Raw genomic sequence first — 14,598 nt, forward strand, 5'->3', positions numbered from 1 at the left:
AGTTTGACTATCCCTTTGGTATCTTCCGTCCCTCTTTTAATCTACTGGGCACAATAGAATTGGGAATAGGATACCCTACTTGAAAAATGTACCCGAGACCCTGTCGTCAAACCAACATGACTGCCAAGGCTAGAAATATAAAATATAGGGGTTAACTATAGAAGACTAAGGGAATTTGTACAAAGAATAATATCAAACTCGGAAAATTATTTGAAAAATGATTATTTTGGCTTTTTTTTTCTTTTTTTTTAGTATTTTATGTCTTTTGTATTGTAATGTTTATTGATCATTATGGCTACAAACCAGGAGAATCTTGATGTATCAATGCATGTTTCACTCTGAAGGAAGCGTTGTGTTGATTAAGACGTTTGTGAGGGAAAGGTCAGTGGTTGGGTCCAAGGATAAGGAGTGTTTGAGAGGGATGCTTGTGTTTGGTATTTTTTTTATATTAACTTTGCTTATCTAAAATATCGCATCCAACAAAATGTATGTTCACTGTTAATGATAATGGAAATTGATGTTTATTAATCTACTTAATCCAGAGAAAAACATTTTGATGTGTTGTATTTCCACTTTCACCAGGTATTTTGCTAGTACATAATTGTTTCATTATTATCCCACTAGTACTAAGCTTAAAAGAGGGACGAAAAATACCAGAGGGACAGTCAAACTCATAAATCAAAAATAAACTGACAACGACATGGCTAAAAATGAAAAAAAAGACAAACAGACAAACAATAGTACACATGGCACAACATAGAAAACTAAAGAATAAGCTACACGAACCCAACAAAAAATAGGGGTGATCTCAGGTGTTTTGGAAGGGTAAGCAGATCCTGCTCCACATGTGGCACCCGTCGTGTTGCTCATGTGATAATAAAGCCGGTAAATAGTCTAATTCGGTAGGTCGCATTCGTGATAGGGAAGGGGATTGTAGATACGATGTAAGGAACAAATACCATATCATTTGTGTAACGATTATTCCATAATTGCCAACCAACTCGTGATGTCGTCCGTAAAATTTACGAAGGGATGATTTCAACTTCACCATTTGGAATTCTTGGTTTAATAGCTTCCTTGTGAGCAGCAACACTCTATCAAGAAAATCATGATAGGAAATGCAAGAACGGGAATATCGTATCAATTGGGAAATATATACCCCGTATGCAGGTGCTGGAATTTTTCTACTTAGAAATGGAAAGTTCACAATTGGAAAGCTGAAGTCATCTCTGATGTCGTAAATTTTTGTTTTCAACCGACCCTCATTGTCAAACCTTTCAGAATTAGGGATATTATTAAACATAATCGAAAGCTTAAACATATCAAACGAATGGACAACAACTGGCATATACCTGACTTTGGTACAGGATTTGAATGAATGTTTTACTTACCAGGATTATTGTATACTTCATTTATTCTTGCTGCAACATCTTCTTCTTTTTCTGCATCTATGTATCGGATAGACTTTAGTACTGTTGGTAATTCATCGGTTATTGAATTAATACGAATAGGTATGACCTTTAATTTGTTGTTAGATTTGAAAGACAATTCGATTGCCTGGGTGGCTTCTGTCATACACCACATTTTTGCAATAAATGATTGGCTGTAAACAATCAATATAGCTTCACTTTGGTTCATTCCCTCGTTAATAAGTTCATCAATCCTCCTACCAGCAGTAAAATCCCTTTCATAATTCAAACATTTAAAGAAAAATCTTCCCTCAAGTTGTTCGATAAGCTTGTTTACTACTGAAATGTCGTCGGAAGAATACGAAACATAGAAATGATATTTTATTCCAACAGGAAGATCACGACAGTTTTCCTCTACGATTGCTGTAATGTTGGAAATATCATCAGTTTTATTGCAAGTTAATGAATGGGTATCAATATGTTGTTGATTGTTTTCGGTTATAAGGGTATCGCTTTCTATACAAAATAGTTGTGTGTTTTCTGCTTCTAACGGTGAAATATTTTCAATCGGCAATAAGGCAGTACTTTCTGAAAATGTACTATCTTCGTTTGTCTGATGAATATGCAATATTTCATTGTCTTCATAAACCTCTTGTTGTCTTTGGTTCTGCAATTTACAAGCGTTCATGTTTTCTTTCTTTTGAATCAACTGAAAAACAATAAGACAGATAATATCAAGTTGATTTTAATTAGTATCAAAATAGCTACCCTTCAAATAGATTATATGAAATTATTCACACATGCAAACAATGTTTTCTTTTGTTTAAAAAAAATAACGACCACAGTAATCACAATATCGTCATATGACTATATTATTCTACATTTTGAACTTTGAAATCGACAATATTTTATTATAATGCAATTCAAAACGTAAGTGCATTACCTAATACCTCCCTGGAAATACCTGAAGCTGGATCTATTCAATGTGTGGACGCTTTCCTTTTCTAGTAAAGACGCACACTGTTTTGAATAGCTAAGTTTATTTCAATAACAAATTTGATGTAATTTTTTCTTCAATTCATTTACCAAGATGGTCCAGTCAGAATGAGGATGTTGAATATAATGCTTCGTTCAGAAAGAGTGTGACGATCTGGACATGCTGAAAAACTCTTGGTAAGTATAGCTTGACATCTCAGTAACATAAAATACTAACCATAGTTATCTATTAATATGATTTTCATAATTAGGTCTTTCAACCTTTTCGGTTGAAAGACCTATAGGTTTTGTTCTGATTATTAGGTCTTTCCACCTTTCCGTGGAAAGACCTATTGAATTTGTTCTGATTATTAGGTCTTTCCACCTTTCCGTGGAAAGACCTATTGAATTTGTTCTGATTATTATTATTATTATTATTATTTTTTTTTTTTTTTTTCTTCCGCCTAATTTTTTTTCTTGCGTATTATTGATGTTTCAAAAGATGTCGCTTAGATATTTGGAATATAATATCGTATAGTTTATACGCTTTAAAAATTTACAACTGTGTAACAAAATACTTTACGTTGTAAGAGTTATCTCCCCAAACACTGTTTTTCTTGTGGCCACTACTCCTTCGCAACCGTTAAAGATTACGACAAATTTATTTTACCAAATTGCTCGTTACATCTTCAGGATTAGGATATTCATTTGGACCTAAGCTTTACGGAGACTCCATATGAGAGTTATTCCCCCTTTTCCCTTAAATTAAGTGATATGCATTTCTAAATGGTAAACCATAAGTGATAAAGACATAGGGTCTTTAGATTTGGGGTCCTTGGTCGAAAATAATAAAAATGAGGTCAAGGTCAAAGGTCAAGGTCATATTCTAAATTTTGATTTTGGCTTATTTTCATTTATTTTCAAATACCTTATGACATATCGACAAATAATTTTTCATAAATTGTTAGTTGCGACATGTCCTTACTTGTATATTTTGATTGAAAGGGTGCGCAGACAATAAATAGGAGTTTTTGCCCATCTTACATTTAGAATCACGCGTAAAGTGATATTACTAATAAACCAAACATATTAAAGACCTTGGGTCTTTTGATTTAAGGTCCTTGGTTTGTGAACTTGAAATTGAGGTCAAGGTCATAGGTTAATATGACGTTCTAGATTTTGACCTTTGCTTTAAATTCATATAAATACATCATACAGCCATAGGAACTAACATTTTAAACTGATTTTTAATATTTCAATATCAAAAAAGATCTTTTCTAGTGGAAAGACCTACAATTGTTCTCTGAACAATTGGTTTTTAATTATTATTATTTTTTTTTTTTTTTTTTTCTTCCGCCTAATTTTTTTTCTTGCGTATTATTAATGTTTCAAAAGATGTCGCTTAGATATTTGGAATATGGTATCGTATAGTTTATACGCTTTAAAAATTTACAACTGCATAACAAAATACTTTACGTTGTAAGAGTTATCTCCCCAAACACTGTTTTTCTTGTGGCCACTACTCCTTCGCAACCGTTAAAGATTAAGACAAATTTATTTTACCAAATTGCTCGTTACATCTTCAGGATTAGGATATTCATTTGGACCGAAGCTTTACGGAGACTCCATATGAGAGTTATTCCCCCTTTTCCATTTAATTAAGTGATATGCATTTCTAAATGGTAAACCATAAGTGATAAAGACATAGGGTCTTTAGATTTGAGGTCCTTGGTCCAAAAAAATGAAAATAAGGTCAAGGTCAAAGGTCAAGGTCATATTCTAGATTTTGATTTTGGCTTATTTTCTCTTATTTTCAACAACCGTGAAAGATATTGACAAATTCTTTTTACTAAATTGTGAGTTGCGACATGTTGTAACTTATAAATTTTGGTTGGAAGGGTGCGTAAACAACAAATGAGAGTTTTCGCCCATCTTATATTTAAAATCATGCTTATAGTGATATAACTCATTAACCATACATATTACAGACCTAGGGTCTTTTTGTTTGAGGTCCTTGGTTGGTGACCTTGAAATTGAGGTCAAGGTCAAAGGATAATAGGATGTTCTATATTTTGACCTTTGCTTTAAATTCATATTTATACATTATAAAGTCATATGAACTGACATTTTAGATTGATTTTTAGTATTTTGATAATAAAATAGATCTTTACCTGTGGAAAGACCTTCAATTGTTCTTTGAACAATTGGTTTTTAATTATTTTTTTTTTTCTTCCGCCTAATTTTTTTCTTGCGTAATATTGATGTTTCAAAAGATGTCACTTAGATATTTGGAATATGATATCATATAGTTTATACGCTTTTTATACTGACAACGGCGTAACCCAATACTTTACGTTGTAAGAGTTATCTCCCCAAACACTGTTTTTCTTGTGGCCACTACTCCTTCGCAACCGTAAAAGACTACGACAAAATTATTTTACCAAATTGCTCGTTACATCTTCAGGATTAGGATTTTAATTTTGACCGAAGCTATCCAGAGACTCCATATGAAAGTTATTCCCCCTTATGTATTTGATATAGGTGATATGCGTTTCTAACTGGTAAACCATAAGTGATAGAGACCTAGGGTCTCTTGATTTGAAATCCTTGGTCCAAAAAAATGAAAATAATGTCAAGGTCAAAGGTCAAGATCATATTCTAAAATTTGATTGTGGCTTATTTTCACTTATTTTCAAATACTGTATGACATATCGACAAATATTTTTTCCTAAATTGTTAGTTGCGACATGTCCTTACTTGTATATTTTGGTTGAAAGTGTGCGCATACAATAAATTGGAGTTTTTGTCCATCTTACATTTAGAATTACGCGTAAAGTGGTATTACTCATTAACCAAACATATTTAATATGTTTAATATTATTAAAGACCTAGGGTATTATGATTTAAGGTCCTTGGTGTGTGACCTTGAAATTTAGGTCAAGGTCATAGGTTAAAAGGACGTTCTAGATTTTGACCTTTGCTTTAAATTCATATAAATACATTATAAAGCCATAGGAACTAACATTTAAAACTGATTTTTCATATTTCAATATCAAAATAGACCTTTACTAGTGGAAAGACGTTCAATTGTTCTCTGAACAATTGGTTTTTAATTATACCATGCTTTTGTTTTAATTGAACTTCGGAAAGAAAATAAAAAAGGAAGAAAGCAAAACTTGACAACGCTATGCATCAGCCGATATCAATGAATGCTCAGGATGGGTATCAAACCTACATACGCCAACTATGTTGTCTTATTTTTTTTAAGTCGCATTCAAAATACCTTTGTCAGAGATATAAATTCAGATCATTTATGTATTAAATACTAGTATACCAAATTAGAGTTTGACCCGATTGTTTTGTTCTCAGAACATCGGTTAGTGATAATGTGAGGGGCATGGTTTTCTTAAGGCTTCATATTGTTGTTTGGATATGCATGTACAAGAATTTGTAGCTTCCATATTTATTACCGCCTCTTATAATATGTCAAGTAAAGCGTGCTAGTCGAGTTCGGGAGTTATTTTGTTCGATACTCGCCCGGTTCAAATAAATATATAAACCCTCTAAAAGTTCGCGATGTTTAGGAGTCTGTCATATTAGGAATTGGGAATGTACACTATTGGTATACCGTCCCTTAAGTCTTCTGTAGGATTTTAGTTACATATTTTTAATTCAAATGAAAATGAGTCTTTATTATATAACATATATTATCGCTATTTTATGTATGTTTCCTTTGATCTTTTTTTGTGATAATTTTCATATCATGCTTCTCGCTTGAGATGGAAAAATTATCGCTAGAAACTAAGGAGGCCACGTGGCGTTGCTAATGAAATTGACATGAAATTGACAACATCGTCATAGGTAAAATAGCGATAAACAGATTATCATTGGTCATCTCAACTCGATTGCTTTTCTCACTTTCGCTGTACCAGCTCAAGCGAGAATATCAATCTCGTTAAGATGATCAACGATAATCTATAACTATTAAACGAGAAGACCTCATTTTGTGTGTCGCTTCTATTCCTTCCGCAATAGATTTATGATCATGCCTCTGTGTCCTATATGTATCATGCATAGTCGCATTTGTCATCCATTCTTATGATTATTCAGTTTGGTTTTTTTTTTGGGAGAAATCGAAAAAAAAAATCGTCCGGATATTGTTTTCGTCATCAGACCGACTTTTAAGTAATAAACAAGACTTCCGGTTTTTAACCTTTAAGCATAATTTTCATAATTACTCGGGGACAGGACAATTATTTTCGCGTTATTCTGCATGTATACTATGGTTATACTCCTATAAAATATAAAGACTCTCTATAAAATATAGCAGTTATCACCTTGGAGAAGAAAATTGGAATTGATAGTTTATAGAAAATACACTTTATGTATAATTTACGTATGTTCGAATTTTATGTTTACAGAAACGCGAAAATCATGGAATTTTACAAAAAATTATCCTACAACAGTTTTCATACTTTCAATCAAGCTCTAAATGTTCTAGTATTTATAAAGTAAACAAGCAGTTAAATGATGGATTTGCTTCAAAAATTTAAATGCTACTATCAAAATTGAATTTCACTTATGTTTGGGAAAATCATGCAAATGTACCTTTTCTAAAAAACGATGACTTTTAGCCCTAGTGAAAAAGCTCTATGAAAATTACATTATATTTTTGAAAAATTGTCTCTTTAATGATGAAAATTCAATAAAAGGAAAGAACTGAGAACATACAGAACATACAGAAAAAGTAAAGTATGAACTAGACAAATACCTTTTACTGAATTAAGATAAAATGTTACAAAAAGTTATGCCAAATAATGTATTTCCGTTGAACGCGGTAGATACAACAAAACAGCCTTGGAAAATAGAATATGTCCTTTATGCCATACAGTGGTGGAAGATGGATTCTATTTTATCATAACATGTACAGAAAATAATAAAACTAGGATCAAAATGTTTAATGAAATTTCTAGTATTGTCCCCAGTTTTAATTCAATGAGTAAAGAAAACAATTTGATTTTATATTTTCTTGTGAAGAATGTGATATTTTACTTATTAATATAAGTGAAATGTGTAATGTCAGAAACAATTATAATGTCAAGTGTGTGTGATTCGTAGCTTAACTTATAATGTTATATGTAATCATAATATTTGAACTGATAATTTTATAAAGGAGGCATACTTTCTTTTTCTTTCAATGCTACATGTTTAAAATTGAGAATGGAAATGGGGAATGTGTCAAAGATACAACAACCCGACCATAGAGTAGACAACAGCAGAAGGTCACCAACAGGTCTTCAATGCAGCGAGAAATTCCCGCATCCGAAGGTGTCCTTCAGTTGGCCCCTTAACACATATATATACTAGTTCAGAGATAATGAACGCCATACTAAACTCCAAATTGTACACAAGAAACTAAAAGTTAAAATAATACAAGACTAACAAAGGCCAGAGGCTCCTGACTTGGGACAGGCGCAAAAATGCGGCGGGGTTAAATTGTTTGTGAGATCTCAACCCTCCCCCTTTACCTCTAGCCAATGCAGAAAAGTAAACGCATAACAATACGCACATTCAAATACAGTTCAAGAGAAGTCCGAGTCTGATGTCAGAAGATGTAACCAAAGAAAATAAACAAAATGACAATAATACATATATAACATCAGACTGCTAGCAGTTAACTGACATGCCAGCTCCAGACTTCAATTAAACTGATCGAAAAATTATGTCTTCATCATATGGATATCAGGCACAATCCTCCCCGTGAGGGGGTTTAGTATCATACCATCATAACATATATGAGAAGAACATAACCCGTGTCATGCGAAAAACTGGTTTTTGAATAAATGTTTTTAGTTCCCATGCAAAGACCCTATAAGTGAATCAATATTACCGCAAAAATATGCAATCTTTAATGACCTGACAACATTATCGTAACTATAATCCTCCTTAATAAGTATATATAAAGGTTTTGTTAGCTTCTGGGGTGAATACTGACATTTTTGTGCTTTATAAAGAATATTTCCATAAAATATTGGATGTGAAAATTTTATCATCGGTATAAAGACATCATTCGTAAATATAGCTCAACATGCAGACTTCTAATACGTTCAGGTATTTCACATCCAATTTTTTATGGTAATATTCTTTATAAAGCACAAAGGTGTCAGTATTCACCTCAGAAACTTACAAAACCTTTGAATAGACTTATTAAGAAGGGATATAGTTACGATACTGTTGTCAAGTCATTAAAGATTGCATATTTTGGCGTTAATATTGAGTCACTGATAAGGTCTTTGCATCGGAACTAAACACATTTATTCTAAAAACAGTTGTTGGAATGACACGGGTTATGTTCTTCTCATATATGTTATGATGGTATGATACTAAACCCCTAACGGGAAGGATTGTGCCTGATGTTCATATGATGAAATCATAATCTTTCCGTCAGTTTAATTGAAGTCTGGAGCTGGCATGTCAGTTAACTGCTAGTAGTCTGTTGTTATTTATGTATTATTGTCATTTTGTTTATTTTCTTTGGTTACATCTTCTGATATCAGACTCGGATTTCTCTTTAACTGAATTTTAATGTGCGTATTGTTATGCGTTTACTTTACTACATTGGTTAGAGGTATAGGGGGAGGGTTGAGATCTCACAAACATGTTTAACCCCGCCGCATTTTTGCGCCTGTCCCAAGTCAGGAGCCTCTGGCCTTTGTTAGTCTTGTATTATTTTTATTTTAGTTTCTTGTGTACAATTTGGAAATTAGTATGGCGTTCATTATCACTGGACTAGTATATATTTGTTTAGGGGCCAGCTGAAGGACGCCTCCGGGTGCGGGAATTTCTCGCTACATTGAAGACCTGTTGGTGACCCTCTGCTGTTGTTTTTTATTTGGTCGGGTTGTTGTCTCTTTGACACATTCCCCATTTCCATTCTCAATTTTATCATCAGGATAAATTTCTTTAGTATACATACTGAAGTCGTAATTATTGAGAGCCAAAATATCATCCAAATATCTAAAAGTACTATTAAATTTGTGTATCAGATGTTGTTTCGATGGGTCTTTGCTGATTTTTGTCATAAATTGTAACTCAATACAAATACAGTTCCGCAATAAGTGGTGCACAGTTAGTCCCCATTGGAATCCCGATAACCTGACGATATACGGAATCTACAAAGCGAACAAAAATGTTATCTAGAAAAAATTCACACACCTAATTAAATGGGCATTCAAAAAATCAGAATGTGAATATATATGTTCAAACTCTTTTAGGTCATTTTTTAGTAGCAATAAACAAAAAAACTATGTTAATTGGAAATGCTTTGATACTATATATGCCCTTGAATTTTTACTAGATAACATTTTTGTTCGCTTTGGGGATTCCGTATATCGTCAGATTATCGGAATTCCAATGGGGACTAACTGTGCACCACTTATTGCGGACCTGTTTTTGTATTGTTATGAGTTACAATTTATGACAAAAATAAGCAAAGACCCATCGAAACAACATCTGATAAACAAATTTAATAATACTTTTAGATATTTGGATGACATTTTGGCTCTCAATAATGACGACTTCAGTATGTATATTAATGAAATTTATCCTGTTGAACTTACTTTAAATAAAGCTAATACTAACAATGACCACTGCCCTTTTCTCGATCTTGATATCTATATCACTAATGGAAAGTTGAATACTAAAATGTATGATAAAAGGGATGATTTTTCATTTCCTATCGTTAATTATCCGTTTTTAGATGGTGACGTTCCCTTGTCACCATCTTACGGTGTTTATATATCTCAACTTGTACGATTCGCTCGTGTATGTAACAATGTTTTAGATTTTAACGAGAGAAATTTATGTATTACTGAAAAATTATTACACCAGGGTTTTCGATATCACAAACTAGTCAAAACATTTACTAAATTTTATCATCGGTATAAAGACATCATTCGTAAATATAGCTCAACATGCAGACTTCTAATACGTTCAGGTATTTCACATCCAATTTTTTATGGTAATATTCTTTATAAAGCACAAAGGTGTCAGTATTCACCTCAGAAACTTACAAAACCTTTGAATAGACTTATTAAGAAGGGATATAGTTACGATACTGTTGTCAAGTCATTAAAGATTGCATATTTTGGCGTTAATATTGAGTCACTGATAAGGTCTTTGCATCGGAACTAAACACATTTATTCTAAAAACAGTTGTTGGAATGACACGGGTTATGTTCTTCTCATATATGTTATGATGGTATGATACTAAACCCCTAACGGGAAGGATTGTGCCTGATGTTCATATGATGAAATCATAATCTTTCCGTCAGTTTAATTGAAGTCTGGAGCTGGCATGTCAGTTAACTGCTAGTAGTCTGTTGTTATTTATGTATTATTGTCATTTTGTTTATTTTCTTTGGTTACATCTTCTGATATCAGACTCGGATTTCTCTTTAACTGAATTTTAATGTGCGTATTGTTATGCGTTTACTTTACTACATTGATTAGAGGTATAGGGGGAGGGTTGAGATCTCACAAACATGTTTAACCCCGCCGCATTTTTGCGCCTGTCCCAAGTCAGGAGCCTCTGGCCTTTGTTAGTCTTGTATTATTTTTATTTTAGTTTCTTGTGTACAATTTGGAAATTAGTATGGCGTTCATTATCACTGGACTAGTATATATTTGTTTAGGGGCCAGCTGAAGGACGCCTCCGGGTGCGGGAATTTCTCGCTACATTGAAGACCTGTTGGTGACCCTCTGCTGTTGTTTTTTATTTGGTCGGGTTGTTGTCTCTTTGACACATTCCCCATTTCCATTCTCAATTTTATCATCAGGATAAATTTCTTTAGTATACATACTGAAGTCGTAATTATTGAGAGCCAAAATATCATCCAAATATCTAAAAGTACTATTAAATTTGTGTATCAGATGTTGTTTCGATGGGTCTTTGCTGATTTTTGTCATAAATTGTAACTCAATACAAATACAGTTCCGCAATAAGTGGTGCACAGTTAGTCCCCATTGGAATCCCGATAACCTGACGATATACGGAATCTACAAAGCGAACAAAAATGTTATCTAGTAAAAATTCAAGGGAAGATATAGAATCAAAGCATCTCCAATTGACATAGTTTTTTTGTTTATTGCTACTAAAAAATGACCTAAAAGAGTTTGAACATATATATTCACATTCTGACTTTTTAAATGCCCATTTAATTAGGTGTGTGAATTTTTTCTTAATGAGAATGTGAGCCAATGTGGTATATTATGTAGAAAAAAATCAAAACTTTGAGCAGATTCAAAATCACCAATATAAGCATGCAATTTATCAAGTACTTCCAACGAGTTTTTGACACCCCAAAAGTAATTAATTCCACTATTTTCGAAGGCCTTATTTGAACAATTTATTATCAGGTTTTTGATTGTACCAAGTGCACTGGTAAGAAGAATAGATAGTAGTAGAACAATGGCTTGAAGACGAAATAAATCTATATATGTGTTTTGTGTAGCTTTGGAAGCCAATACATAGTTGGGACTTTCATTGTTTTTGGTTCTGCTTGTTAAACGGTAGCTAAAAAGTTTATGTTTGTTACAGATGTCGTTTTCTGAAAATGGAGTCAGTTGGAATGTAGGTGAATTGGTGATTTCTTTTTGTAGAACCTCAATGTAAAATTTACGTCAAACAATAATAATATTATTAGCAGCTTTATCGGCCGGGACAAAAGCAAATTCCTTGGCTAGTTCTTTTAGTTTATGTTTGATACGAGAAATAGATTTATTGTGGTTATTGTTAAGAGTAAAATGTTCTTTAAAATGGTGATTAATTATATCAACTATGTTCATTACTGAATTAAAAAAAAAGAGTCCAAAGATTTTTTGTCAGCTTTTTCCCGTTTTATTCATTTCAAACAGTAAGTACGGAGTGAGTCGTGGATGATATTACGACACTTATTCCAAAATAGATAATTGACGGGGAACGATATTTAGGTCCTTTACTGAGGAATGATTTTAACTCTCGGTCTAGAACGATGTTAAGATCTCCTGTTATAACATGAGAAATTGGTCCATAAATGTATTCGGAATTACTGCAATTACGTGAAGTAGGTGTATTTTGACTAATATTAACATCTTTACACAATTGACTATAATTAAACACAAATTTCCGGATAGATTTCTTGTAAATATAACAAATAAGAGGGAGCTCAGTATTATCAAAATATCCAGGAATTTGTTCTTTAACAGAATGGTCGGTAAAAATACCAGCATTGTATTTTTTAATGTCTATCGTTTTTTCATTAATATGTCTGTCTGTCTGTTTGTTTGTTTGTTTTGTTTTGTATTTGTTTTGTATTTGTTTTGTATTTGTTTTGTATTTGTTTTGTATTTGTTTATTTAGTAACAATCCTATTGGTTGTACTATTAACTTATACATTATTTTATTCTCAATCTTATTTTTAGGAGTCTGTCCAGAGTCAGAATAGTGTGTCAAGGTAGGTTAACATATTTTCCTGCAGACATAGTTAACTATCACTATAACGTATTTGAACCAGTGTGTCGGTGTAGTACAAAGTCGGGTTTATATAAATCTTTTCGTCATGAATCAGGTCAAGATCAGACAAGTGTATCATTCGTCTTGGATTGCTCTATCCTGAGTGTTATGTTTTCAAATGGAAACTTTTGTTCTTTGGCAAATGTAGACTGGATTGAGCTCATCTATCAAAGCAGAAAATTTGGTCAGACTGCTTGAATCTAAATACAAAAGTGTGGATAATTAGCTTGGTTTTATTACTTTATAACTCTTGCAATATATTTTTGATTTTAATGAACTAGGAACGTTTCCATCAAAACATATCTGGAACATTAAAATCTCTAAAAAATCACATTAGAAAAATTGCAGTTGTTAAAAAGGATTGTAAGCGTAATCGATTTCAACTTTTTCAAACTTATCTTTCCATACATAAGTTGCATAAAGCATGGATAATTGCAAAGAGATACCCAAATTAAAGGGTAGCTGCAAAGTCCATCATTGACTTTTGTGCTATTGTAAGTAAGGAAGTGGGAAAACAATTCTGTGAAAAATGCGGGAAACTGTTCTGAAACGTTTTAGAACTGTACTTTGCTCAAGTGATTTTATTCTTGATTGTAGAAATGAATTCTGCAGAAATGTCATAATCATAAATCTAATTAAGTTTAGTGCCTATATGGACAGCCTATCATCTCTAGTTCTAGAATGCATAGCAGCACTTCTATCCTGTGACACTTTTGAATACGAACTATATGAAGACAAAACTACAAAAGTGCCTGTAAGTTATGCAATTGATAAATAGTTTAACAGTTCATTTAGATATTTTTCGAAGTAATTTAAAAAAAAAATCGACATATACATTGGTCGGACCATATGAATATAAATGAAAATGGTCATGACCATCCGCGTCTGATCCAAATACTCATATGGTCCAGAACATAAACATTACATGTATACTCTCATATCGATTAATCGCTGGTCATTAACGACAATCATAATTTGTCTATTTTTATGTTTCTTTGTTACTTTGAACTGTCTAAATGTGAGTGTTTGTATGTGTTTTATTGCAAATGTTATGCTTATGACTTGATATAGTCTCTGTTTAAGGGGAACTAAAGTCAATGACAAAAGATGGATAGATGGAAAAAAAAAGAAACAAAGAAAAAACAACAGAGGACGAAAACAAAGCTCCGTATTGAATACCCTACTTTGACTAATTGTTAAGGTCACTTCATATAGGAAAATTTCTTCGAATTAGTGTACGGGCCGACAATAATGATATTGAGGTTTATGATGATAAGATATTTAAAGAAATAGATAAAAAAAAAAGAAGACAGAACAATTGATAAAGAAAAAAAATAAACATTTAAAATATAAAATAATGGAACTGTCTTCTGCAAAGTATAGTAAACAAATAAGTTGTTATAATCAAAACCATGAAACATATTAACTCAATTCCATCTTATAAAAGGTAAGAGATATGTGTTTACATGTGATATTATGTATGTGAAAAGTAAGGCGGCAATGTAGAGAATCACATGATAAATAGAAAAATACCCTATTTCTTTCATTTTTCGATCACTTAAACATTATTTGATATGGACGAAAATATCAGGGTATGATTTTAATATGCGACGAATTTAACCATATTCCATGGTTGATAATAACCCCTTTCATTAGAACTGT

General features: G+C 32.3%; 2 protein-coding genes across 2 annotated transcripts in view; one reads left to right on the top strand and one right to left on the bottom strand.

Annotated features, from left to right (window-relative positions):
• LOC139502224 (uncharacterized) overlaps positions 1-14,598 on the top strand; it is a 101,853-nt gene that overhangs the window by 58,889 nt on the left and 28,366 nt on the right. The window lies entirely within an intron of this gene.
• LOC139502234 (uncharacterized) overlaps positions 1-14,598 on the bottom strand; it is a 35,758-nt gene that overhangs the window by 19,585 nt on the left and 1,575 nt on the right. The window contains exon 2 of the mRNA XM_071291669.1: positions 1,392-2,118. Coding sequence (XP_071147770.1) covers positions 1,392-2,097 — 706 coding nt within the window. The 5' untranslated portion in view covers positions 2,098-2,118. The remainder of the gene's footprint in view (positions 1-1,391; positions 2,119-14,598) is intronic.

Source organism: Mytilus edulis, chromosome 1, assembly GCF_963676685.1.
Source record: "Mytilus edulis chromosome 1, xbMytEdul2.2, whole genome shotgun sequence".
Classification (NCBI taxonomy): Eukaryota; Metazoa; Mollusca; class Bivalvia; order Mytilida; family Mytilidae; genus Mytilus; species Mytilus edulis.